The sequence below is a fragment of the Phycodurus eques genome, chromosome 15, assembly GCF_024500275.1.
Source record: "Phycodurus eques isolate BA_2022a chromosome 15, UOR_Pequ_1.1, whole genome shotgun sequence".
Taxonomy (NCBI): Eukaryota; Metazoa; Chordata; class Actinopteri; order Syngnathiformes; family Syngnathidae; genus Phycodurus; species Phycodurus eques.
This window is the reverse complement of record NC_084539.1, coordinates 20,242,178-20,267,941: the sequence shown is the minus strand read 5'-3', so window position 1 is coordinate 20,267,941 and position 25,764 is coordinate 20,242,178. Positions and strand designations below refer to the sequence as shown.

At 41.9% G+C, this 25,764-nt stretch overlaps 2 protein-coding genes across 3 annotated transcripts in view; one reads left to right on the top strand and one right to left on the bottom strand.

The window, feature by feature from the left end:
• The window catches only part of bcl7a (BAF chromatin remodeling complex subunit BCL7A), a 7,432-nt gene extending 2,570 nt beyond the window's left edge, over positions 1 to 4,862 (top strand). Inside the window, exons 2-6 of the mRNA XM_061697735.1 lie at positions 565 to 646; positions 2,013 to 2,109; positions 2,197 to 2,346; positions 2,598 to 2,692; positions 2,774 to 4,862. Of these exons, the coding sequence (XP_061553719.1) occupies positions 565 to 646; positions 2,013 to 2,109; positions 2,197 to 2,346; positions 2,598 to 2,692; positions 2,774 to 2,842 (493 nt within the window). The 3' untranslated portion in view covers positions 2,843 to 4,862. The remainder of the gene's footprint in view (positions 1 to 564; positions 647 to 2,012; positions 2,110 to 2,196; positions 2,347 to 2,597; positions 2,693 to 2,773) is intronic.
• Positions 4,645 to 25,764, bottom strand: clip1b (CAP-GLY domain containing linker protein 1b). Of its 2 annotated transcripts, XM_061697732.1 has the most exons (20): positions 25,656 to 25,764; positions 23,884 to 24,034; positions 22,351 to 22,874; positions 21,780 to 21,904; positions 21,116 to 21,317; positions 20,843 to 21,040; positions 19,781 to 19,884; positions 19,636 to 19,696; positions 18,275 to 18,379; positions 17,203 to 17,364; positions 17,007 to 17,102; positions 16,234 to 16,291; positions 15,389 to 15,474; positions 14,275 to 14,349; positions 11,544 to 11,629; positions 9,445 to 9,538; positions 9,197 to 9,362; positions 8,067 to 8,119; positions 7,876 to 7,988; positions 4,645 to 7,497 (listed from the first exon to the last, which is right to left on the bottom strand). In XM_061697732.1, exons 2-20 carry the CDS (start codon positions 23,990 to 23,992, stop codon positions 7,263 to 7,265), a joined length of 2,652 nt encoding a protein of 883 aa, XP_061553716.1. In that variant the 5' UTR covers positions 23,993 to 24,034; positions 25,656 to 25,764; the 3' UTR covers positions 4,645 to 7,262. The 2 variants fall into 2 exon arrangements, with proteins under 2 accessions (XP_061553716.1, XP_061553717.1); XM_061697733.1 differs by lacking the exon at positions 18,275 to 18,379.

Genomic DNA, 25,764 nt, shown 5'->3' with positions numbered 1-25,764 from the left:
TCAGTTTGAACATTAAATATGATGTTTTTTTAGTGTCGTCAATTAAATATAGGTTGAACATGATTTGCAAATCATTGTATTCTGTTTTATGTTTATCTCAACGTCCCAACTTCATTGGAATTGGGGTTCTAATTTGTAAGAGTATCACGCTTAATTAGCAATTTACATTTACACTTTGTGTGTGGGGAATAAGCACAGTGCTAAATATTTTCTAGCTTGTATCGCCTGGTCACAATGATATTTTAGGCCCAGAAGCACATACCCCGGCGGGGTCAAAGGTTTTCAACATTAAAATCCAATTTCTGATTTTCATCATTTTATTTCCCCTTTGCTTATGTAAAAACGACAGCACATCCAACATGATGTAATAAAATAATGACTTCCTATTTCATTGTCTTTAATGACTTTATTTATTGTGGGTATAGTTTTTTTTTTTTTTTTTTTTAACAAAAAGATTGTGCTAAATGTATCAAGGCTAGCTTCTCTCATGTTTAACAGCGCTTAGTATCTCAGTTTTGTGAGTATGTGTGTTGCTCACGTGGAATTCCGATGATTTGTCTCCAGGGAGAAGAAATGGGTGACGGTGGGAGACACGTCACTTCGTATCTACAAATGGGTGCCAGTGACGGAGCCCAAGTCGGATGACGTGAGTAGTGTTGCGAATTTTCGAAGTTGCAAATTCTCCATTGGAATTTATGGGAATAAAAAAAAGTTTACGTTTTTCATGTTATGAGCCGTTGCTTGACAAAACAAATGTTCATATTTATGCTTGAGTATGAAATTAAATTACTCAGAATTCCCATATATTCCCATTGAAAGTTTCCAATTTGGACATTTCCTAAATTACCCATCCCAAACATGTCGTGGAAATTTACTGGAGCCTTTCTGAAAATGTTCCACCTCTTTCAGCTCTAGACCTGCGTGAACCAACCACACGAATGTCAAACATTCGTCAAATGACACATAGTGGGGCAGCTAAGTTGCATCACTCATCTAATTAAAAAGAAAACCCAAACGTTAACCACAATGAATAGTAAAATGTGTGAGATCTAAAATACTAATTTAAATGACAGTGTGCCAGCAATTTCACGTCGTACATCACACTCATCACGTCATTTTTAAATATTACTTAACTAACTTATATGTAAACATAGGTTGGTTAGTGTTACTGTTGATGGGGGAAAAAAATAAAGATCACAACTGTAATGGAGTAATGTGAAAGTGATCACCCTTCTTAACTTATTCACTGTCATGGACTGTGATATTCGACAACTGTAATCCAACCGTTTACTGCCTGAGACGAATATATTCGTCAAGTACGTTTTTCAATGGTTAGCCATGAATAGGGGCTAGCCCAGTGTGTCTGTGAAATTCAGGTTTGTAAACCACTGTAATGACTAACATATCCCTGAAGATGGAGGCATTGGAATCGCTTTGGGTGTGACACCAGCAAAACGTTTGCGTTTTAGATAAAGATTAGGGGGTGAATCTCGGGCTTGTCACGATTATGAGGGCGAGGAATACCAACACGTTGGAAGTTGTACAAGTTTAGGCACCTCACTCTCAAACAGAGTATGTATATGATGGTATAAACAGTGTATGTTATGATCGTGAGACAATTTGACACCGTTCGTAAAGGGAATGGCGAACGTCATGTAACAAAGCCACTGACGTACTCGAGGCATGTGGTGAGACCTTAGCTCAAGGTGTGTTTCTTAGTTGCGTATGTGGATATTATTTTGCAATTTAAAAGCATTTTCTGTCTTTTTTTGTTGTTTGTTTCATAGTTTGTCGCAAAAGCACCAAAAAAATACTCTCAAAGTTACTGTTCTGCCTGACTGTGTGAAAAAAAGTGAGTGAATGAGTCAAGGGTTTGTACCAACAGTAAATTAAAATTAATGTGACTGTTTAATTGTAAAAAGTGACAGGTTAAGGACTCTACCTTACCTTGATTGACAAAGTAGCTTGAACTGTGCGTGGCTTAGGATTTTTTTCCCCTTAATTTCTTGAAGAAAAACAAGAACAAGAAGAAGGGCAAGGATGAGAAATATGGTTCTGAGTTGACGACTCCAGAGAACAGTTCCTCTCCTGGCATGATGGACATGCACGGTGAGCATCAAAAAGGCTTCTTGTCCTGCATTTTACTGGAAAAAAACAAAGTCAAATATTTGATTTGGGTGTGTATGCGTGTTCCAGACGACAACAGTAACCAGAGCTCCATCGCCGATTCGTCGCCTGTCAAACAGGAAACCAGCTGTAGTACCAGTCCAGCACCCGAGTCCACCGGCGTGTCTCACCGCGAAAACGGCGACGTCAAGACTGAGCAAAGTCCTGATACCAAGAGGGGTGAGACACACACATCCCAACAATAATCGGTCTTGCAACAGTAACAAAGTCAAGGCAGTAGTTTTTTTGTCTTCGGAGTATCAGATAAGACCTCCACCAGCACCAAAGGGAGCTCTCAAGGGGCTTATGTTAGCATTGTTAGCTCATTGGGCTAATGTTAGCATCGTTATCAAGGGGCTAATGCTAAAATTGTTAACTGAAAGGTGCCAATATCAGCATTGTTAGCTCATGTCTCGTTTATGTTACCACAGTCCTCCCAGGTAAGAGTCTGGTGACTGCAGAAGTGACGGATCGCAGCGTAAAGCGAGATGCTGACAAAGACTCCTTGGAGACTAAAGCCACTCAGGTAACCACGGCGACAGGTCACCTTGGACCCGCATTGGACGACAGCGTTGCCACTCAAAGTGTCTTGCTTTTTTTCTTCTAGGATGTGGACCAAGAGGCCCCACCCACCAAGAAGTGTAAAGTGGAGTCTCAGGACTTTGAGGAGACTTAAAGGTTCCTCGATGCCTCCCCTCCATTAACTCTATCAGGGCTAATGGACACACACACACACACACACACACACTCAACACCCCCCACCCGTACCACAGGGAGAATTGACACCGCCCCCCCCCAACCTAATCCCTTGTTTCCACCACGGATGTTAGAAATTTGATGCCGCGCTTCCAGTCCACCAACAAGGAGAATCCCCCTGAATTGAGATCAGGAAGGATTCCGAGCGTTGGGTTGGGGGGTTTGGGGGGTGTTCCTGGATGGTCCCGCTAGACTGATTTTAGGATTTCTTTTCCTCAGGAGGGTCAACGCACTGTTACATAAAATGGATCATGGGAAAAAAACGTGCTGCTGTTATTGGAGGTCTCTTCTCTCTCTCCATGGAGGGGGTGTCCCGTTTTTTTTACCGAAGGCGGCTTGTGTTGCCATCTTTTTGGTTTTGCCTTAAAAATTCATCCCTGACGAGCACCCCCACAGGTTTAGTAAGCTCAGCGTAGTATAGCACAAAGTCAGGCAGCAATATCCCACTTTTTACTGTTACGCTGCCTCGTAGGACGAGAGGAAGGGAGTTTATGGGGCAATCTTTTATTTTGCCTTAAAATTTAGTCCATATGAAAAAAAGAGAAGAGATCGCCATCATCCCACACTACAGGTTCAGTTAGCTTGGTGTATTTTAAAGTCTTGAAGCAAGGGGGGGAGGGTAATCCAAGAAAGCCAGGTGGACTTGTTCTAGGCTTGATGTTAACTTCCTGCTCTGTTTTTTTCATTGAATTATCCAGGTGACCAAATAAGGTTAGCGTATTTTAGCATAAAGTCTTCGGTCATGAGTAAACCAGAAAATAGGACAACAAAGTGATTCTTGTTTGGCTTGAAGCTAAACTTCTGGCCCCCGTTTATTTTAATAGAATTATCCAGGTGACCAACATCAAAACTCCTGACAAGCATCATAAAAGTCTGAAAACAGGAGAAAACCAGGAAATAGGACAGACAGCAAGCTCCGTTTGGCCCACCACTTTAGGGTCCAATGCTAAATCCCTTTTCTTTTTTTTTTCTTTTTTCCATTTATCTGAGCTCTCAATAATGTTTACGTAGCTTAGGATAAAGTCTAGAAGCAGGAGGAAATGTAATACAGGAAAATAGGACAACAAAGTGAGGAAATTATCAGGGTGACGGTTATTTCGACTCCCGATAAGGTTAGCGTTGCTTAGCATAAAGTCTAGATGCAGGATAGACAGAGCGATGAGCGTTTGTCCCATTGCTTCCGGGCTTGATGCCTAACTTCCTTCTCGTTTTTTAATGTCATCCTGCGTAGTTTAGCAAAAAGTTAGTGAGCAGGAGGAAAACAGGAACTAGGACAACAAAGTGAGGTCTGTTTAACTTGATGCTAACTTCCTGTATTTTTTTTTTAACGGAATTATCCAGGTGACCGTCGTCCCAACTGTCAATAAAGTTAGCATTGTTTGGCATTAAGGAAACATAATCCAGGAAATAGGACACAGCGAGGAGTGTTTGGCTCAAAGCTAACTTCCTGACCACAAAATGTTTTTCGCATTTTGTCGTTTCTTGTGCAGTCTAATGACTGGATGAGCGTGGCTCTACTTGATATTCCTACAGGTAGCAGACTGGCTAGCCGGCTAGCTAGCGGGTGCGCTCACATGGCCGGAGAGAAGAGACGCTGTTCGTAGGATGGATTAGCATATACCTCATTCCCAGTCCAGCTGCGCTGGAGTTTCCAATGCTATTCTCTTTGACACTGACAGTGTAATTAGCATTAATACACTCACTCACTTTTTCAACACGTAGCTTTTCACCCCAGGAGTTTGTTTCTAAATGTGTTCACAGTGTGAAAAATTCAATCTCGTACCTTTATTTTTCCTTTTCCTTACGCCTTCTGGACCATTTTTGGTTATCTTTCGAACTTGTACAGATTTATTCTTTGGTTTGACTTATTTATTCCATCAGTAGTGCTCTGTTTTTATCGTCCAATGGTTTTTGTTTTCTTAATAAAACTCTTAAAACGTTGGACTTTGTTTGTTTTTTTGCCTCGCGCACACCCCCCAAAGCCAGTTTCACTGCGCAACATGAAATTTGCCAAACATTTTTATCATAAGTAGACTCACAAAAAAATGTCTCAAGTCATGTCTGAAAACAGTCTTCCATTTTGGTTTGAAGAAGCCATTCTGGCTTGGTAACATCCCGTAGAAAAAAAGAATTCACCCCACAAAACCAGTTTCACCTAGCAACATGGAGTTAGTTAGAAATTCAGCCCTGGATGTCAGTATGCTTTAGGCACACCAAATTGTTAGATGTCTATCATGAGTAGACCCACAAAAAAAGTCTCAATAAGCCATGCTTGAAAAGACTCAAGTCTGCCATTTTGGTTCTAATCGGCCAGATTAGGACCATTTCCAGGGCTACTTAAAAAATACAAATAAAATAAACCCTAGAGATAGTATCCCATTGCTACCATGACACTAAATTGTGAATTTTGAAGTTGTTGCATGGAGGTAGTGCATGGCGGTGAAGTTTGATGACTCGCTAAAAATACTCTTAATAAGTCAGCTCCACATTTAAAGTCACAATCCTCCGCCCAATCCCGGTGTTTAAAAAAAAAAAAAAAAAAAAGATAGGTCAGTGAAAGAGTGGACTTGCTGTTTGTATTGGACTGTTAAAAGAGTACAGTACATAGAAAAAAAGGACATTTGACAACACATCCATAGAAATGCTGGTCACATATAAAACATGAATGCATCACATACAAAGAGCACACTTTTTTCCTGTACAATAGGCGGGAGTGCATCTTATTAACAGGGCAGAAAAATATGCATTTTATACACTTAAGCTGCATGATGGCAGTATGCGCAAATTGGTCTCATAAGGTCCTTATCTGTATTATATACAATTTTTCAACACGTGAGTCATATTGTGGATAATAAAAACACCCGGAGATTCAATATGATCCCAAAAAGTTGTGCTTCACGACGACATTGATATGTTGGGGAAATCTTTCTGTTAGCATAAGACAACACTAAGCAGACCGTTTAGCTTACCGTGAAAGCAGGAATTAAAAGATTTTTGTGTAAGTGAGTAAGAAAACTTTCCAGGCAAGTTAACTCGCAGGTATCCATTTCTGAGAAGATATGCTAATCAGGTGTGCTTTATGATAATGCTAAATGGATAGATTCACTTTTTTTCCCGCCCCAGGCTTTGTGCTAACATTAGCTTAGCAAAAGAGCCAAACTTTGTGCTAAAAAATAAACTAAAAGACCACAGTTTCATATGGTAATCATTAGGATGGTGATTGCATTTGAAATGTATTCTTCCGACCAAAAAAAAAGTAACATTTGTCAAGAAAGGTCGCAAACGCCGCGTTGATACCGTTTAGAGTGGTTAAAATGAATAGTGCGAAGACGGCGAGTTCGTAGAGCTGCTACAGAACAAAACCGCTCTAGCTAGCTTATGTCGCTGAGGATGTCCACGAAATGCAATGTTTGTTCACAACAACTGGAAACAGTTTAAGAACGACAAAAATCCTTATTAAAAGTGTCAATGCTAAAACAGGGTTAAAGAGCCAGAATAATATAAACTTGAGTATTAAAAAAACTAATAAAATCATTGACGTTAATAATGCATCAGATTCGTTGATAAGCTTTGCAATTTTTCCTAAATGTGCACTTGACGCAAATTAAATAATTACAAAAATGGAGACAAATGTTATGGAAGTGCATAAAAACGAGGTGGGTTGTTTACCCTTCAAAGAACAATTAATCCTCAACATTTAGTCCAATAGCTACCAAATTTCAACCTTCTCTACTAAACAGATGAATGAAACTAAAGTACGAAATGTTGGCGTTTTTGTCAATTCGTGTGGGCAGACCATGGCGGTGAATTTTGATGACTCATCCTAAAACATGAATATCTTTGTGAAAATTCAGCCCAGAACACAGTATGCTTTAGGCCTGCAAAATTTGGTAGACAGGTCTATCATGAGTAGACCGACCAAAAAAATCACTTATCAACATGAAATATGGTAGGCATGTCTATCATGATTAGTACCAAAAAGTCTCAAGAACCCGTCACTGAAAAGAGGAAGGAAGTCTGCCATTTTGGTTTGAAGCAGCCATTTTAAGGTTATTTTGGCCATTTCCAAGGTTCCTTCAAAGTGAAACGCCAAATTATGATTTGGTCTGACTGCTACAAAATTCGAATCTTGTACACGACACAGATTTGAGTTTTCTTCATTACGTGTTGGCGGAGCATGGCAGCAAAGTCCGATGATGTCAAACGTGAGGTGATGTAATTGGTTAGTAGCACAACAGGAATGTTTGCAAATTAACGGCCGCCGTCAAATACTTACATCAGTATTGCACCGTGGCAGCGTATTGGGAGCGGTGGGATTTAGCATCTGGGAAAGAAGAGGTCTAGAAGGTGCGGTCGTCATTGCAAGATTCTGTGGCGTGGCCGAAGACCTCGCAGACATCGCAGTAGGGCCGCTCGTTGTCACGGTGGCCGCGGTAGCTAGAGTGCGGCACAGCGTCAGGACTCTGCGCTTGCGTGGGGCAGTCTTCCGTGTCGTGCAGGTCGAAGCGGTCGCAGATGTCGCAGAAGGGGCGCGGCGGAGCCTTCTTGTCACGCTTGGACTCTGCAAGCTCCACACTGACCAGATAGAGACAATTTAAATTTTTTTAGTCTATTAAACATGATGAACGCGCAACTTACAATCAATATATGATTCAATCCAGTAAATAACAAGACATGTAAAAACTTGGCCCATGATAAGAGCCAAAAGGTACAATTTGATGTAAAATAGATAGACAGTGCCGCTCTGAGATACTGTACGGTTGACCTAATTTATGACTTTTTTTCGAGATATGGGCCATTGTTCAGCAGATTTTTTGCTTGCAAGCAGATAGTGAACCCGTTTTACATAATAAGCATCAAAATCTGCATTAGTTTATCATATTGACCGGAGTAACCGGAGAAAACCCACGCAAGTACAGGGACAACTGCCCGTGTACCCCGCCGTGTTCTTACCCTTCCGTGACGTCATTGCCGATGAACTCCGTCAAGGCCAGCTTCTTCAGTTTGATCTTCAGCTCTTCGTTCTTTCGCTGCAAGTCGACGATGACGCTGTTCAGGAAGTTGATCTGACGGAACAAAGGTCTGGTCAGACGCACGTTTTGACGAGAACGGTAGGCAACGGAGGGGATAGGCGTCCACCTCACCTGACCCTCAGCGAACTCTTTCTCCTCCCTGAGCTTCTCCAGAGCCTTGTCGCCTGCAGGGGGCAGCAGTGGCAAAGCAGTGAACAGACAACCATGTGATTGGGCCCCCAGCTTGTTTTATATATATATATCATTGGTGCAAGTCAATGGACTGAACATCATAAAGTGACAACCTACACAGCTCACAAAACCTAATCAGAATGCCTCTTATTCACCTATTCACACACATACTAATACAAACATTCACTTTTAATCTGATCGTTATAAACGTTTACTACTTATGTTAAGTACATAGGTAAGCATCAAACCAACCAGAAAAGGTTAAAGTTCCAAGAGAGAGCTCTCATCACAAGAGAAGGTTCTCGTCCCTAGATAAGTTTTTACTCTCGAGAGAAGGTAATAGTCCAAAGAGACGGTACTAATCCAGGTACTAGTCCCAAGAGAAGACACTAGTCTCAAGAGAAGGTTGTAGACCAGGGGTCACCAACTTGGTGCCCGCGGCCAGCAGGTAGCCCGCAAGCGACCACGAGTAGCTTGCAGGCCTGTTCTAAAAATTGCTCACCAGTGATGAGCCATTATGATTTTCTAGGAATATTGTATAAGTGATCATTCGATAATGTAAAATGAGTGCTGCATATTTATTTATTATTGTGAGAAATCATCAACATGATCAGTCTTCCCATAAATGAGTATTATTCATTATCAATAATAACATATCATAACAACATATTAAAGGTAATTTGAGCAAATTTGTTATTTCAGAAGTGTGTATTAAAATAGTAGCCCTTCGCATGAATCAGCACCCAAGAAGTAGCTCTCAACTTTCAAAAATGTTGGTGACCGCTGTTCTGGACTAGCGGTCACCAACAAGCTATAGTCCCAAGACGAGCTACTAGTCTCCAGAAGAGACCATTTTAGTTATGACATAAGGTTTTAGTCCCAACATAAGGTTCAAGTCCTGACATAAGGTTCTCTAGTCCCGAGAGAAGCTTCTGGTCTGAAGGTTAATATTTAAATTTGTATTGTATTGTATTGCATTATATTGGCTGGTGTCACTATTTTTTTTTCATGATTTCATGAGCGTTTCCAGCGACCAATGTATATATAATGTAATATATATGTCTTCTCACCTGAGAGCGCCTCCTCTTGCTCGCCGTCCTCCGAGGCCGACCGTCCCATGAGCCTTCGCTCCAGATCGCTGACGCGCTCGCTCAGCTGAGCTTTGTCGTGCTCCAGCGTGGCCACGGCCGCACGCAGCGTCTCGGCCACGGCGTTCTGGCCCCGCAACGCCGCCACCTGATGGGAGAAAAAGCGAGGCGACGCCGTGAGGCTGATGATGATGAGGATAATGTTGGGGTCCTTTTATCTCGAAGAGCACCTCGTTCCTCAGTGTCTCCAGCTCGCGCTCTTTGTCGTTAGCGACCACGCCCCTAGAGTCCTGGACGCCAGAGTCCTCAATGGACATCTTCTCTCTGCACACAAAGTAGCATTTTGATCCATATTTAGGTCTCCATTTTAATTCTTATTAAAGTCTCCATTTTGATGAATGTCTCCATTTTGATTTGTATTTAAGTCATATTTACTCATAACTAAGGTCACCATTTTGAGTAATATTTATCTAAGTTTTATTCATAGTTGAGTGATTATTTTTATCTTATTTTGATTCACGTCTCCATTTTTTTCATATTTGTCACCATTTTGAGAGATATTTGTATCACATTTTGATGTATTAATTGATATGATAACAGTCAGTTTTATTATATTTTGATTTATATTTATGTCAGTATAATTCATATTTAAGTCATATTCTGAATCCTAGTTCTATCACCATTTTGATTTCTAATAATTTTTTTATATATAAAAAAATTGTATCAGCATTACTGGTAACCTTTCAATGCTCAGTGACTCTCCGTACTGTGTTTTATGTTTTTACGTCTCAAAAGCTTTTGGGGTCAAAATGGCTGTCTGTTGTCGTACTAGAGCGACTCCAACTACCGGAGACAAATTCCTTGGTTTTTTTTTTGACATACTTGGCAAATAAAGATGATCCTGATTCTGAGATAAATTTTCTATTTCCATCATTTCCCATGGGGAAAAGGATTTTCAAAATCTCAACAAACGTGAGGTCGACCAGCATCCTCTAACCAATAATGTTTGTCCTTAACAGCTCCTGCTATACCGTAGCTTGAAGGCATTTTTGTTGTTGTATGTGCTTGAATAAAATATATAATTAGAACAAGAACAACAACACAAACACGAGAGGAACCACGTCTTCATTGTAACAAACATCTGCGCTGCGGCGACAACAGCTGTTCATGCGCGCACGCACGGTGATGTCACTGCTGGAGTCAGGCGCCGCAAGGAGGACAGCGATTATATAACAGCAGCAGAGTGATGGGAGGAAGCAGAAAGTGTTGGGATTGCTGTTTTTGAAATGACAACTCAGCCAATTACATCAATCTGCAGCTCTGACATCACCGTAAGGGGGCAGTGTACAAAATAAAAACGTGAGCGCACACGCACACGCACACGCACACACACACACACACACACACGTTCTATAAATATATCTGAAAGTCAGGCAGAAGAGATCAACACAAACAACGTGAATAATTTGCTACTGTCGACTGAATTACTGTATTTCCTCAAAATATGGTCTCTGGTCTAATAGACATCATGCCTCAATCAATCAGCTGGTGTGTCGTCCACTTAAAAAAATAAATAAACGCCTCACCTTGAAAAGACACCTTTTTCCCCCCAGGAATTTTTTGTTAACATGCCAGACAGTATGATTACCTTTATAGTGACAGCAGACATCTTTACCACAACATATACCTGAACGTGGCATCTGTAAAGCTGATGGTGGAGTCGAAAGAGCAAGTTCTGCTGTATGCTGTATTTTCTCAAATAACCTCCGCTCTAATAGATGCCATGCCTCAATTTACCACCGGGTGTGTCCTCGACTGAACACCTCACCTCAAATATAATAAAAACAACAAAAAAAAACTGCAAGAAGAAGAGGCAGAGAAGGTCCCCAACTAAGCTGCAGTAGTATTTATTGTTGTCACAGAGCTGGGATAATCTATGCCCGAGACTATTGTCGTATGTACGTGTTGCTGCTCTGTCTGCGTTAAATCAGCAGTTTTTTGAAATGTTAAAAAGTCCCGTAATGATAATGCTCATTTCCATTAGCCCGTCTATGGCATTTCATATTATAAGTTAACATTAAGCTAGTACACGTTTGTTAGTCAAAGTTATATGGTTTAATTAAACTTTTGGTGTTTGAATATACGTTTAATTCTCCTTTGTTTCATGTCAGTTTTACAGTAAACTTCAACTGGCAGTGACAAATAAACAGCTTTTCTCTATATCGCGGATTTTCACCAGTTGCCGGGTAGGTCTGGAATGGTATCCCCCATGATAAGCGGGTTCCCTGTATCGGAGAATGTGTAATAAAACCCACGAAATGGTACTTACACGTCCTTGCGGCCGAGGTGCTGCTGCTCCTGAGTGAGACTCAGCTCCTCTTGGTATTTGCAATTCTGCTGCTTCAGCGCGTCCAACTGCACACAAAACACACGTGGAAGTCAGGAAACACAATATGTCATAAATAAACCATACATGATAAGAAGAAGCAGGTCACAGGACAACACGGACACAATGTTTAGGTGTACTAATGAATGCCTGCGAATGACTGCAATGCTTGAACGTGTCTAAAAATAAACTTTCAAACACGTGCAACAGGAGTCAATAATTAATTAGCACTTTGCTGCGTCACACACGTGCACTTTTGTTTAACGACACACGTCCTTCACTTAGCAACATGATATTGGGTGGGCATGAATATCAAGCCTAGCTAGACGCAGGAACCCAGCCATTTTGGTTCAGTCATTTTAGGGTCAATTTGCCCATTTTCAGGGCCCGCCACATTTTGGGGAAAATTCAGCCCCCAAAACTAGTTTCACTTGGCAACGTGAAATTAGGTAGGTGTGTAAAACACAAAAAAAGTCTCAAGAAGCCATGCCTGAAAAGACAAAGTCAGCCATTTTGGTTCAAAGCAGTCAATTGAGGGTTATTTTGGCCCTTTCCTGGGGTCCTGCAAAGAAGCAAGACCCACAGTTGCAATGCACTTTCAGCCGTTTATTTTTGGCCAAACAGCTTCAGCCCTTGAAATCACTCAGTTGTTGTTGTGACTTTCAGCTTGGCCCAAAGTACAGTAATTACACTTTGTAAAACTAGTTTTATTTCTTTATATTGTATTTGATTATGTTTTCCCACAACACAGTGCTATTTTTCACAATTTCAAAAATGCTGCTGGCTTTAGGGTGGCTGCGACAGACAAATTTGTGTTCATTACAATGAAAATCGTTTTGATAAAAGGAAACAGAGTTTCGAGCTCGGTCACGGAACAAATAAAACTTGTAAGTCAAGATACCGCTGTACGTTTTTTTTTTAATTAGACAAATGCACGACGATTTTAGACATTCAACAACAAATAATACATATGAAAATGTGTTTTTGTGTCATGCTGTTATCTGTTCTCGAGTCGTTGTTGAGCTGCTGACCAACTCCGGGATGGGGAGTGGGAGGGGGTGTGGGGGGGTGTTGTCCTTCCAGCTCCTTACAGGAGAGTCAGTGTGTGCTAAAAAGGCAAAGGGTCGTACCTGGTAGCCAGGCGAGTACATGCCGCTGGAGTAAGCGTGATGCAGTGCTGCGACGTCCATACCTGCACCAGTGCTCCCCCCACCACAGCACCGCTACACTGGCATCAATAACATGCTCACCCCCCTACTAGCGTCACCAACACTGTACAACCACTGACAGACTGTGAGGGAGACAGAAAAACCTCTCTCTGCATCTCTGGCTTCAATTATGTAAGCTGGACTAAGACCCGCCTCCACCCTCCTGCTGCTGCTCAGCCTTTTAGTTTACACGCCGCCGACGACGTGTATCGCGGCTGGCTGCAAGCATCAGCTGATGTTCACACACGTCGTGGACGCTAAATGTCACTCGTGTCAGCCATTACAATAAAAATACATGATGAATTCTACTATGGCAGCACAGTAAGTAGTGGCGGTTAGCACGTCTGCCTCCCAGTTGTGAGGTTAGGGTTTGAATCTTATATGACAAACATGGCAACAAAAGCATTCTCTGTCCTGGCTCTTTAGCAGACGGGAAGGGTACCCGTGACAGTAACCATAGAAGAGGAACTCGAACTTATTATGACATAAAAAATAGTTATGCAATGTCCTTAATGTCCTTTTTTTAAATAAATTTTTTAACTACATTATAATTTCAGACTGCATTTCTGATTCATTTTATGTCATCTTTATCAAAGATTTCTTTATTTTTTCAAAAATGTTTGAATTTCTAACAGCAATGTATAATCTCTCACAAAAGTGAGCACATTTTTGTAAATATTTGATTATATCTTTTAATGAGAATACACTGAATAAACGACTACAAAGCAGTCAGTGTGCATCTTAACAGCAAGAGTGACAATTTATTGTCCCCTCAAAATAAACTCAACACGCAGCCATTAATGCCTAAACCGCTGGCAACAAAAGTGAGTATACCCCAAAGTGAAAATGTTGAATTTGGACAAAATTGTATTTTATTAAATAACTGGGGGAGTTATTTATAAAAAATAAACAATAATGAATATTTTTATTATTAAAATACCAAAATAATATACACATATGAGATATTTTTTTAACCATATTACAAATGACCTGCCCCATCTGTCTGTTTATAACTCAAATTTGGCCCACCTCTAATTTACTGGCTCTTCAAAATAAATCAACACACATCCATGAATAAAAATAATGATGGCCACATAATATATTGACACCTTAAGCACAATTAAGAATTTTACACTTGGTGTTATACTCACATTTGTTGCCAACAGATAGGTAACATGTCCTGGGAACATGGGAACTGTTTTAAATTGTGGGGGGGGGGGGGATGTCTATCATATATCTTCTTTGAAGTGTCATTTCGCTAAGATTTGTCACATTTGACTGAGGCTTTACGCTGACATCAGTTTGATGTTGGAACAAGTTATTTCTCCTTCCATTATTCACATTATGCCGCGTGAGGATTACATCATCACACACTGCAGTGAGCAGATTTGAGCGCGAGTGCGCTCAGCTGCTTTTAAAGTGTGCGAAATGACTTCCTGTGGCCACTTTATCCAACAAGCTCTAACCTGCGTCTCCAGCGCCTTCTTCTCATTGGTCAGCTTCTCCAGGGACAGCGACGTCCCATCCGACGTCTCGATGGCCTACGTCGACAAGAAGGCAAACGTGACAAGCGCACTGACATGACTTATTACGACTGCGTTTGCCGCCCGAAATAATGTTTTATGCTTGGTGTTCATCGGAGCGTGCACAGGAACGCTGAGTACACGGGTCCCTGGGGGTGAAGGTGCTCTATTTAAAGCAGGGGTCCCAAACCACCGAGCCACAGACTCCATTTGGTACTGGGATGCACCGAGAGACTGAACAAAATACATTTTATTGATCATCAGAGTCTGAAAGAAGTTTGAATACATCTTAATACTAGTTTTAAATCAGGTGTCGCCTGTACAGGCATCTGTGAAAATGCTTTACTCGATCACCTGATAGGGGGATGAACAGGAGCAATGTGTGCATGTGTGAGTTAAGCGGCAGCCTGCATGTCACCAAATGTCAGTGAGAACATTTCTTATTGTTCCGATGGGACATTTACATCCAAACTTTGTGCTTATTTCCTTGACAAAACATGACAACAAGAGTTCGGTGTCCCAGCATTAAAGATCCCCTTCCATCAATGTTTTTATTTTATTTTTATCATCTTTAATGTCTTTTTATCAGGTTTGTGAGATAATTTGGGTTGGAGATGCACAAAATGGCCTTTTTCAAGCTATTCTATTCTTGGCCTTTTCTGCCTGGCATTTGAGATGGCCGGCTTACTCATTAATATGCGACATCATGTAGATAAGCTTTGCTCTGATTGGATCGTTCATCTTCCCCAAATTAAATATGGAACCCAGCTTGTGGTCCATACCACGGTGTCTGCTAGTGTCTAGAAGCTGGGGGTGGCCAAGCGTTCACAGGGACGTTGTTCGATGTCTTACCGTCACTGCGAAGCACAAGTAACCAAGCGTTGGATTGTTGGCTCACTACTAAGGAACGTGATATGAAAGCGGACGTGGGTGAAAATAAAGAGAGGGGGATGTTTTGGTGTTCAACAAACTACAAATATGTCAAACTTAAACTATGTCACAGACTCATTTTGACCTACGTGAGGTGTAGAACAGTAGAATCCAATGTAAAAGTTACCCGAGTCAGGCGGGCGTTGAGTTCTTGTTCTCGACACTGGCTCGCCTCTTTCAGTGCCTGGAATTCCTTCTTCCACTGCTCCGCTTCTGACAACAGCAAAAGTCGCACACAGATATATACAGTTTATATAGTTTGTGCATCACGATTTAATGCTGCAATCCAATTAAGTGTGCTGCTCCTTCTGGTGTCCCCGCCTTGGCCACAGAGAGGCAGTATAATACTACAGCTATCCAGACACAAACGAAGAAGAATAGTCCTTGTTATTCTACTACTATTGTAAGTGACTCAGTGAGATACGAGTATTGGTCATTTTTCGTAGAGGACAAAGAATATATCTATTGTTATATAATCTGTCAAAATGTCTTGCTCCATAGTTTGTGCTCAAATATCTGTTGCTTCAAAAACCGCGACTATTGATGCTAACCGTTAGTATGTCAATGCTGTTTTCAATTATATGTTAGCATTAAGCTAGCGGGCCATTCTTAAAGTAACGTTGTTTGGTTGTTTTAAATAAACGTGTAACTCTGTTTTATGTTTAGGTTAACAGTAAACTTCAACTGGGTGTAGCAATAAACAGCTTGAATCCTCTTTTTTGATGACTTGTTCACTATTTTCCAACGTGCTGCTTATTGTGAAATTATTCACTGATTTTACTGCCATCCCGCAGTGCTCTAGCTTGTACTCGCAAGTCAAAGCAAAAACAAAATCGGTCGAACAACGGCTCGTATCTGAAAAATGAACGTTTGGTGGCTCATATCGCAAGGTGACAGGTTAGGCGGCAGTTGCGGTGACAGTTAAGGTCGACAAGTGACGTCTCAGTTGAGGTGAGGTGGCGTCTTGTATACCTTGCGCGGCCTTTGCCATCCTGGCGCTCTCCTGCTTGGCCTGCTGATGCTGTAGTCTCTGCACAGGAGAAAGATGGCCGTGAAGACGCAATAACATTCTTGTCCTTTGACTTCAGCAGGCAGGAATGAGCTTTGTGGACCAAATGCTTCCTAATGAGGCCACCTTAACAATGCCCTCAAGCCCAAATAAATCCAAACAAGCGGGTGTGCTGTAAATGGGTCGTCATGTATTAGCTGAACCTAAGCAAAACGTGGTATTGTTTTCTGGGGGATAACGTTTTTATCTTATGAGGTAAGACTAACTAAAATTATATTGCAATCCCCTGACACCATACAAATATGCGGTCAGCAGTACAGTAAACCCCCGTTATCCAGAGCCCTGCCACAACTTTTGAAAAACTGCAAGAAACTGATGCCGCCAACACCCAAAAAGGTTTTAAATTTGATCCCCTGTAAAAATAGTCACGCAAAAATGAGACCTCCGTCGTTTGTTAGATTGAACTTGTAAATAGTCATTCACAGGGCAAAGACATACACATGCAGCAAAGACACTCCGTAACTTCTGCTAACAACCCTGGCTAAACTGAGCTCCTCCTCGACATATAAAGATCTTCTACTCTCGAGATGCATCACTTCAATATACTTCTTTGACACAAATTACTATGCTATTAGCCAGGTCTTGGACAGTGCTTAACTGAATAGGAAGGACTTCAGATTCAGATCAGTCTGATTGGACATTTCGTGAAGGCATGTCTTAGACTTTATTTTCTTACCAAGCCGCTCAACTGCTGTTGCAGAGAGTCCTTATCGTCGTGCATGGACCTAAGCTCCTTGTCTTTGCTCTCCAGGTTCACGCTCAGCTCACTAATCTGCGGTAGACAACATACGCAACATGTTCGCCATTCTTTGATGAAGGTATGATACAGCTTAAATACAGAAGTTCCAATTCACGAGCGAGCCAGAACCGACCTTCTTCTCCTGGGACTGGGCTTGGGTCTTGAGGCTGGCCAGCTGCTGCTGGGAGAGAGACGCCGCGTCCTCCTTCTGCAAAGAAGCCCGCAAACGCAGCTGCAGGTCCGACACCTCCCGCTCCAGCTCCATGATGCGGGAACGCTCCGACACCGTGGCCACCTGCATGGCGAGGAGGATATCAAGTCCTCTTTTACACCACCCGCCCTGATGTGAGCTACGTGCTAGCATTAGCAGTGGCTAATGGCTGAATGGCGAAAACTGAAGTCGAAATAATTCTTCACGATGGAACCTCAGTTTTGGTGATCAAACTGTTCAAAAGGTCTTGACTTAAACAAAATCGTACGAGATATGAAGCTAACTTTCCCATAGGAAATAATGTAAATCAAATTAATCTGTTCCAGACACACCAAAAAATGCTTAAAAAAAATACATTTAATAAAGAATACCAAGTAGTTTAAAATAAAGAAAACAATGTAAAATTAATATATACGACTAACAGAATGGTAAATTAACAATAAACTTCACTTTTACCTGAATTGAAAACTCTTGATGAAGTACGCAATACAGCGAGGCGCAGAGATAGAGGAGATGTTATTGTTTGTAAGGGGAATCCCCCATTTTCGTACTTCGCTTCGAGTTCATTCTTGAATTCTATGGTGTTTCTCGTCTTCTTTATTATAAGCCCTGCACTTGGAACTTTCGTCGCCCCACGGTGGCTTATTGCGCTATCACTCAAATAAGCACACACAAAAAAACAACGCTAACTAGCTCTTAAACAAAAACATGTAACATTCTATATTATTTTTTGTCAAAGGTACTGCTAGGGAACGGGGTGTTGAAGTTGAGGTAGTATTAAAGTTATAACAGAGGCAGGATGGCAGATGATTCCCTGGGTTCTGTGTAAAAGATAGACAAATGCCACATCTTCTGTTAGGGCACCGACGTCCTAATTTTGTTGGATCTCTGTCTGAAAGAGGAACATGACAACCCTATCTGGATTCACAAGTGTGTCAAACTAGAACGATTTTGGATACAGCTCTAGGACTGGCCGGCCATTTTGAGATTTTACCCTGGTGTCCTCTAAATCCCGCTGGAGTTTGTCAGCTTTGGTCTTTTCAAAGAGCAGGCTCTGCTCAAGCTCCTTAATACAGGCGTGCTCCAGGCGGATCTGCGTCTGTTAGTGCGAGAGAGAGAGAGAGAGAGAAAGAAAGCAGCGAGAAAGGCGCTAATGTGCATGCTTTAGGCCACGCCAACACATAAGAAAGAGCAGCACAGAGAAGAAACACTTCGTCATACAATAAAATGTTGCAACAAGGTGTAATAAACAAGGCATGTGCCAGCAGCTAATTTAGCTCCGACGAGAGGACAAAAGAGAGTCCGTCTGGTTAGGTGACATGTAAGGCAGCAACTGATGTGACGGGTAAGGTTGTTGAAGAGATGTGAGCGGTGAGGTGGGAAGTGAGGTGACACGGAAACTGTCAGGTTGACAAGAAAGGTGACAGGTGAGGTTAAGAAATCAGGTGGTAACAGGTAAAGTGGCAAAGTGAGATGACAGGTAAGGTTGGCGATCGACGTGACCTGTGTGGTGGTAAGTGAGGTGACGGGTAAGGTGACAGGGAAAAGTGGGCAAGTAAGGTAGACGGGTAACATGGTTGGTGAGGTGGCAGATGACCACTCAGTCCATCTGCCTTTGTCTTCTCTCGTCGGTCCTAAATTAGCTTTGAAAAGATAGACAGGTATCAAGAGGAGGACAGAAAAACATCACATGCGTGTGACTGAAGCGGGAATAGATGTTGCAAAAAGAAAGTACAGCTAAAAATTCGGAGGGAGGCATCTATCTGAACAAATGCAGCTGAAGTTTAAAAGAAAATAAAAATGGCCTTTATGGAGCCATTCCAACTTGTTTTTTTTCTTCTAGTGGGAAAATTGGGGCGTCTATCCAAGGCAGGCGTTTATTCGTTTTAATTGAATGATGGCGCACGGCATCTATTAAGAAGAGAGATGGGAAAACTTTTGCCTTCATTTGATTTTTAAAACGCACGGATTTGTAGGTGTGGTAAAAAATGCAATTGTGAAAATGTCTACGTGAAATACATTATGTAAAATTGGTCACTTTAATAAGAAAACAATATTCATTATTGTTTGTTATTTTATTATTTCTAATTAATTTTAAAATAACAACCAATTATTTATCAAATATCATTTTGTCCACATTTTACATTTTCACTTAGGGGTGCTGTCACTTCTGTTGTCAGCAGTTTCAACATTATTGGCTGTAAGTTGAGTTATTTTTGAGTCGACTCTGTTATACAAGGTTTGACAAAGAAGTTTCCTTTCAGTCATCTGGAGGTGGATTCATGTTTTATGAGGCATGAGTTTTTAACCTGGGCTTCATAAAAAAACAGATGAATTACATAAGCGTAAAGTTACCTCCAGGTCACCTTTGGTGATGCACGCCTCCTCCACGCGAAACTGCAGGTCTTCTACTTTCCTGTTGCACGGCGGAAGAAGAAAAGAGTCAAGAAGACTTTCGGGAGTCGAAAAATTTGAAGCAACATCACCCTAGAGCACGGACCTCCGCTCCTCCTCCAGCTGGTTGAGCAGCTCCACTTTGTCCCGGTCGGCTGCTTCCACCATGGACCTCAGCTGGTCCAGCTTGGACTCCGTCTCCATAGCGTACTTACACATGTAGAGTAGAGGAGGTGGGTAGAGTAGGCAAAAATTGTACTTACGTAAGAGTACTGCTAATTTACAATAATGTGACTCAGGTACTCCTCCAAATAATTACTTAAGTACTCAATGAAAAAAAAACTACTCAAGTACAGAGTAAAACGTGAGTAACATCTGATTTTGTTTTGTCAGAGGTGGCTAGGGTAGGCAAAACTTCGACTCACGTAAGAGTGCTGCCACTTTACAAAAATGTGACTGAAGAAAAAGTAAAAAGCAGCCCTCCAAATATTTACTTGAGTAAGAGTAAGTACTGTGAAAAAAACTACTCGAGTAATGATTAACTGGTGAGTAACTTCTGAAGTAACTTCAGATTTTTATTTATTTTTTTAATCAGTGCATGAACATCCAATAGACAAAAAAAGAAAATGCGAATGAGCAATTTAAGATTTCGCCCAACAATATTTCATGACTAAAACAATAATTAAATCTGTATAAAATAAAATAAAACTAAACTAAAATAAAAATAAAATAAAACAAATTCAGCCACAATAAATTGTCTTAAATTAACTGAGTTTGTTTACATGTAAAAAAAAAACAAAAAAGCACAGTAGGCTCACCAGACAAAGATAAAAAAAAAAAAACTCGATTGGAAAAGGAGCTAAATATAGCGACCAAAGTAGTCCACACTGACTGTGGTTTTTTGATCGAGCGCCTCTCTCTTTGCAACCATTTTGTCGGTGTAAGACGTGCACATTAGCTTGCGACGATGGATAAATGTTGAATTTAATTCCACAGAGTTTGGTTTAGTTCCTTTCTATTAAACAGGCCATGAATATGGCATTTAAGAGTGCACATGGTAGTTATGTATAATTGGCCTTAGGAAGATGACTGTGTCCTTGGAAAAATGTCTTCCCTGCAAGGGGTCCCAGATCCCCAAAATTTTGAGAACCCCTGGTATGTCACATACCTGGTCACGGCCCTTCCTTAGCAGGGCCAGCTCCTGCTGCACCTCCCCAGCGTGGCTGGTGGCCTTGGCCACCTCACAGCGCTCCAGGTCGCGCTCGGCTAGCAGTTGCTCGATGTGCTGCTGCTTCTCCTTGAGCGCTTCCTGCAGCGCCGTGGTGCCCGAGATTTTGCGAGCGTACCTGGTCGACGTCTCCGTCAACTGAACAAAGAAGAGAACGACGACATCTACTAAAAAACTCACACGGCGAGAGTGACGAAAGCGCCGCCGTCTCACCAGTCCCGCTCGGCTGGGTTTGCCACTGACGGAGGAGGCCGTGGAGCTGATGGAGCTGATGGAGGAGGCGCTCGGGGTCCTCTTGAGGAGGGACCTCCGGCGGGAGCTCCTGGCTTTGGTCGGCGTGGTGCACGGGAAGCCGATGCGCGTCACCTTGTGGACGGGGGCGAAGAGGCCGTACCGCGGCATGCACTGGAAGTACCTGAGGGGGCAGGGGAAATGACACGCAACACAATCAGGATGTTTACATGATGGAAAAATACAAATACGGGCACAGACTGGAATCTAAACAATGGAAAACACAGGAAATCGTGGAAATAGAAATAGTCTGCATCAAACTGTTGTCGTCAAGAAACTTTCATTAAATGTAAGGACCAATTGTTCGCAAACCTTTTACAACAATTACCAATTTAAAAAATACTTAACTGTCCAAGTTCTACGATATTAACCAACAATAGAATACAAAGTGTATTTAATTTTACTGTAGGCCACTGTAACATTATTAACAGGGGCTAGTGTTGCCAACTTTGCAAGGTTTTGTACAATTTTTCAAAAGCGCAACCAGCAACAAATCTAGCGACTTGTTGTGGCATTATTGGGAGACTCGAGGAGCTCGACTAAAGTGAGGTACAAGTGGGTGCGGGTGAGCGGGTGTACTGCGTACCTGGTGCCCGCTACTGCCCCATCGTTCTTGCCCAGAGGCTCATCCAACTCCACGCCGCACCAATCCCCTTTGGCGAAGTCCGTCTCGCCCAGGAAGCGCACCACTCCCGCCTTGGTCCCGCCCACCTGACCGCAACAGACACAACGTAAACTCATAGAAATTGCAATTTGGATTACTGGCTTTTTGTCCACCAGATGGCACAACTTTTTCCACAATTAAAGCGTGCAGCAAAACACGCTTTGCAGTTTTCCTACAAGAATGCCTAGCTACTAAAATGATAAATGTCTAAGTATAGATGGTGGAAAAAGGTGTACAGGGGGCACTCAATTTGTCTTGTTTTTCCATTTGATTGTTTTATATCTATGGACTAGAAGTGGAAAAAATTTCCAGTGTGCCCTCGTCGTTGCTCTAGTGTGCTGAAATTTCTTACTAGTGAGGACAAAGAGTGTACTAGTACATGAAACTTAAGATAAATACCAAGGATATGGACTAAATGCACAAACATCTTTCCAATGAGTACCCTCTATAGATGGAATCATTTTGAGCTTTTCCTTGGGAACCTCGATCGTACCAGGACGCGATCTCCTCTCCTGAGCTCCCGCTTGTTCTTCTTCACGGAATCCGTGTCAGACAGGTTGGACATCGACTCAGTGGATTGGACAGTTCGATTCAGCACGCCAGATATCCTCGCGCCGTGAGGACCATTCCGTAAGTTTTCGACGCTCCCCGTTGGCGGCGTCCCAACAGGCGCGGCCTCGCTTCCCGCTTCAGTGAGCTTGGCCTGGGCCCCGTTGGCCTCCTTCTCCGGCAGGGGCGTCCTGGACAGCTTGGAGGGCCGCGTGAAAATCCCCCTGCCGTCGTCACACTGGAAGTAGCGCACGCCCGCCACTGAGCCGTCGTTCTTGCCAATGGGCTCGTCCAGCACGATGCCCGCCCACTGGCCCGGGGCGAACTGCGTGCTGCCCACGAATTGGACGTGGCCGGGCTTGTTGCCGTTGATCCAGACCCGCTCCCCCATCTGGAAGTCCGCGACGCCATCCTGGTCGGGGGAGGTGACGCCACCGCCGGGGGGCTTCTCAGACGGTTTTGGCGTTCCTGCAATTGCAATTTTCAAGATTATTAGGAGGCTCATTTGGCCCAATGGGCCTTCACTCTTGTCATCCCATTTTCCTCTTGCCCCCAACTTATCTCTAGTAATATTTGTTGTTCCCACTGTGAACAGAGAATATATGCCTGAGAGTATTGTTGGAGGATCTGTTTGTGTGTTGCTACTCTGTGTGTGTTTAAGTCGAATTTGTTTGAAGGTTTAAAATTACTATGACGTCCATGCAAATTTCTGGTAGACCGTCTATGGTGTTTTATAATATATGTGAGGATTAAGCTATGGGACTTTTGTTAGATGCAATTACATAGTTTGGTGTTTAAATATACAGTGCTTAATTTTCTTATAATTATGTGTGAGTTGTACAGTAAACTTCAACTAGGAGTGACAAATAATCAGCTTGAAGCAAGCACACTTTGCCTCTTATTTGGAGAACTGTGCGAGCCGGTGTCATCTTTTCATTTCCTCAAAATGATGTTATATGATAGTTTCCCATTTCTCGACACCCAGAAAGTGAGAACAGACACTAAGAAATACTTTTAAAAGTGTGTTTAAATAAGTTTAAATGTGTTTTAGGAAGTTCAAAGGTGTTTAAACTATTTTCAAAGAAATTATATGGTGTCTCTATGTTGCAGATTTTCACCTATCGTGAGGCAGTTCAGGAACCTATCCGACACTGTATAAAAATAACACAAAATACGGCCACAAATGTTATCTTATATCTCGGCTCTTCTGTATTGGAAAGCAAAACATCAATAGTTGGCCTTTTTAGAAAATAAAGGATGCAGATAAGTGGGACCATCACAGTTTTAACAGTCTGAGTTACTGTGATATAAAAACACCACGAGCATTTGGTCTACACTAATGCAGTCGTAAATTCTGTCTTTTGAGGGCCACTAGAAATGGACAAAATAAAGCACATTTTTCCTTTTTTGGAGGGGTGTGCAGTAGCGAGGTGGCACATTTAAGCCTGATTTAGGGACTCCTGTCTTGGGTTCTTACCTGAGGACGGGGTGGTCTTTATGGCCACTACAGGTGGACGACCTATTTTAGTGGGAGGCTTAAGCCCACTAACTTTGCCTGCTGTACTCATGGCTCCTGCTTTGTCCATTTTATGGAGGGGAGTCCTTCCCCACCACGTGATGGATGGGACCTGAAACATGTACAATCAGCTTTTATGTATACGGCTGCTGTACAGTACAGTATTTTCAAACATCGTCATTCAGGGCCTCTGTATAAAGCGAACCCCGCCGATTTGTGAGATACATATTTGAGAATTTTTCGATAGAACCTTACTAATATCTAAACGGTAGATGCTGACAAAGTAAATAAAAGTAAATAAATAAAACCTCACTTAGTGTAATGCCACCAAAACGCAGTGCTCCTTTTAAGCTTTTTTTTTTTTTTTTTTTTTATGGTCTTGCTATAGTGCAGAATTTCACCTATGGCAGGTGGTTCCGGTATCACCCACAATAAATGCGGGGTTCACTGTGAAAGAAAAGTCCCAGGACTGGTGTCACAAAAGCTAAATTTAAAAAAACAAAATATATTTTTTTTAGCCTGATAGCATAATCGCCTCAGTCATTTTTAACTTACTGGAACAATTTCAATAAAAAGGAAAACAATGTGCTTGGTAAAAAAAAAAAAAAAATGTTTTCTTTATGTCTGTGTAGATTCTTAGTCATGCAGGTCATGGTAATCCACAATTAAGGTTGAAACAATTGGACACTTGTTGGTTGAACTCTGAACATTGTTTTTTTTACTTGTTTTAAAAAAAAAATAAACTATGAATTAGGCAACTATGGTGATGTTTCATGAACGTAAACAAATAAAATGAATTTGCCTTAATTTGTTATTTTTTAAGATTTCATTTATTATTGCTTCATTTAAAGTGATCTTGTTGGGCAATATGATATCTGAACTTCCACAGTCCAATTTTATTTTTTTGTCTAATTGATAGTCATAGTTAGATTTTTTTAAAAAAATGTTTTTTTTTTTTTTTCTTTTTCCACTGAATACTTAAGTAACAGTACTCTGACTTGAGTACAAATTGTGGCAACTCTACCCATTTCTGATCAAGTGTTAACTTCCATACTTGCACCGCTGACGATAGCGATCCATACCTTTCTCTGCATCATCTTTTCAGCGGATAACTTTTAGTCAGGTCCCATCGAAATAAAACACGACTACGTGAGTACGTGAAATGGCGGACCGCGAATATGCGGGGTACACTGAATACAACAAGCGCAGGAAACGGGAACTCCGTCGACAAATCTCTGCTCGCTAACCCCGCCCAGCCGGCGCGCTAGCACCAAAACAACCCGGAGTCCCCCGTCTCCTGTCAAATGTCCCTGATGTCAGCCTCCAACTACTTTTTACGACTCAAAATTGTTTCAATACGTCAGCCATACATAAAACACAATAAAGGCATGTGGTGTGTTTGTGTCGGGAGTCGTCTTGGGCTGACTTAAACGAGTTAACCTTCCGAAAAACACTCATACTCCTTCACGAAAACGGTGTTTTGTTTCAGTTTTATTTTTCACAACAAAAATGGCGTCTCCACTGTGGCGATGTTTTAAACTTTTTCTGCTATTTTTAGCCCTTTTCATGTCGGTGTAATTCCAGGGCTAGCTAGCAACAGATTAGCAATAATAAAGGCGTAAACCGAGTGGGGACGACTCTTAACATAAATGACAGCGTGTCGCCGCTTTAAACGTGACAGCTACGTAAAATGTCGACGTATGGTGTGGCAAAGTATCGCCGTGGACGCTTACTTGCTGCCAGCCGGGTTGAATGCTGCCGAGTACCGTTACATGACATGTTTTTTTTCCCAGACAGGCAGCCTAGTCCCTCTCGTCCTCTTCTGGCTCGGTCTCGCCTAGC

What these genes read in the sequence shown, in the direction of transcription:
- clip1b (XM_061697732.1), bottom strand. Translation starts at nt 23,992, where the DNA reads ATGGACAAAGCAGGAGCCATGAGTACAGCAGGCAAAGTTAGTGGGCTT. An exon ending in TAAGGAAGGGCCGTGACCAG is followed by an intron (nt 19,885 to 20,842) that starts GTATGTGACATA and finishes TACATGTGTAAG; the next exon opens with TACGCTATGGAGACGGAGTC. An exon ending in CACCTCGGCCGCAAGGACGT is followed by an intron (nt 9,539 to 11,543) that starts GTAAGTACCATT and finishes CTTTGTGTGCAG; the next exon opens with AGAGAAGATGTCCATTGAGG.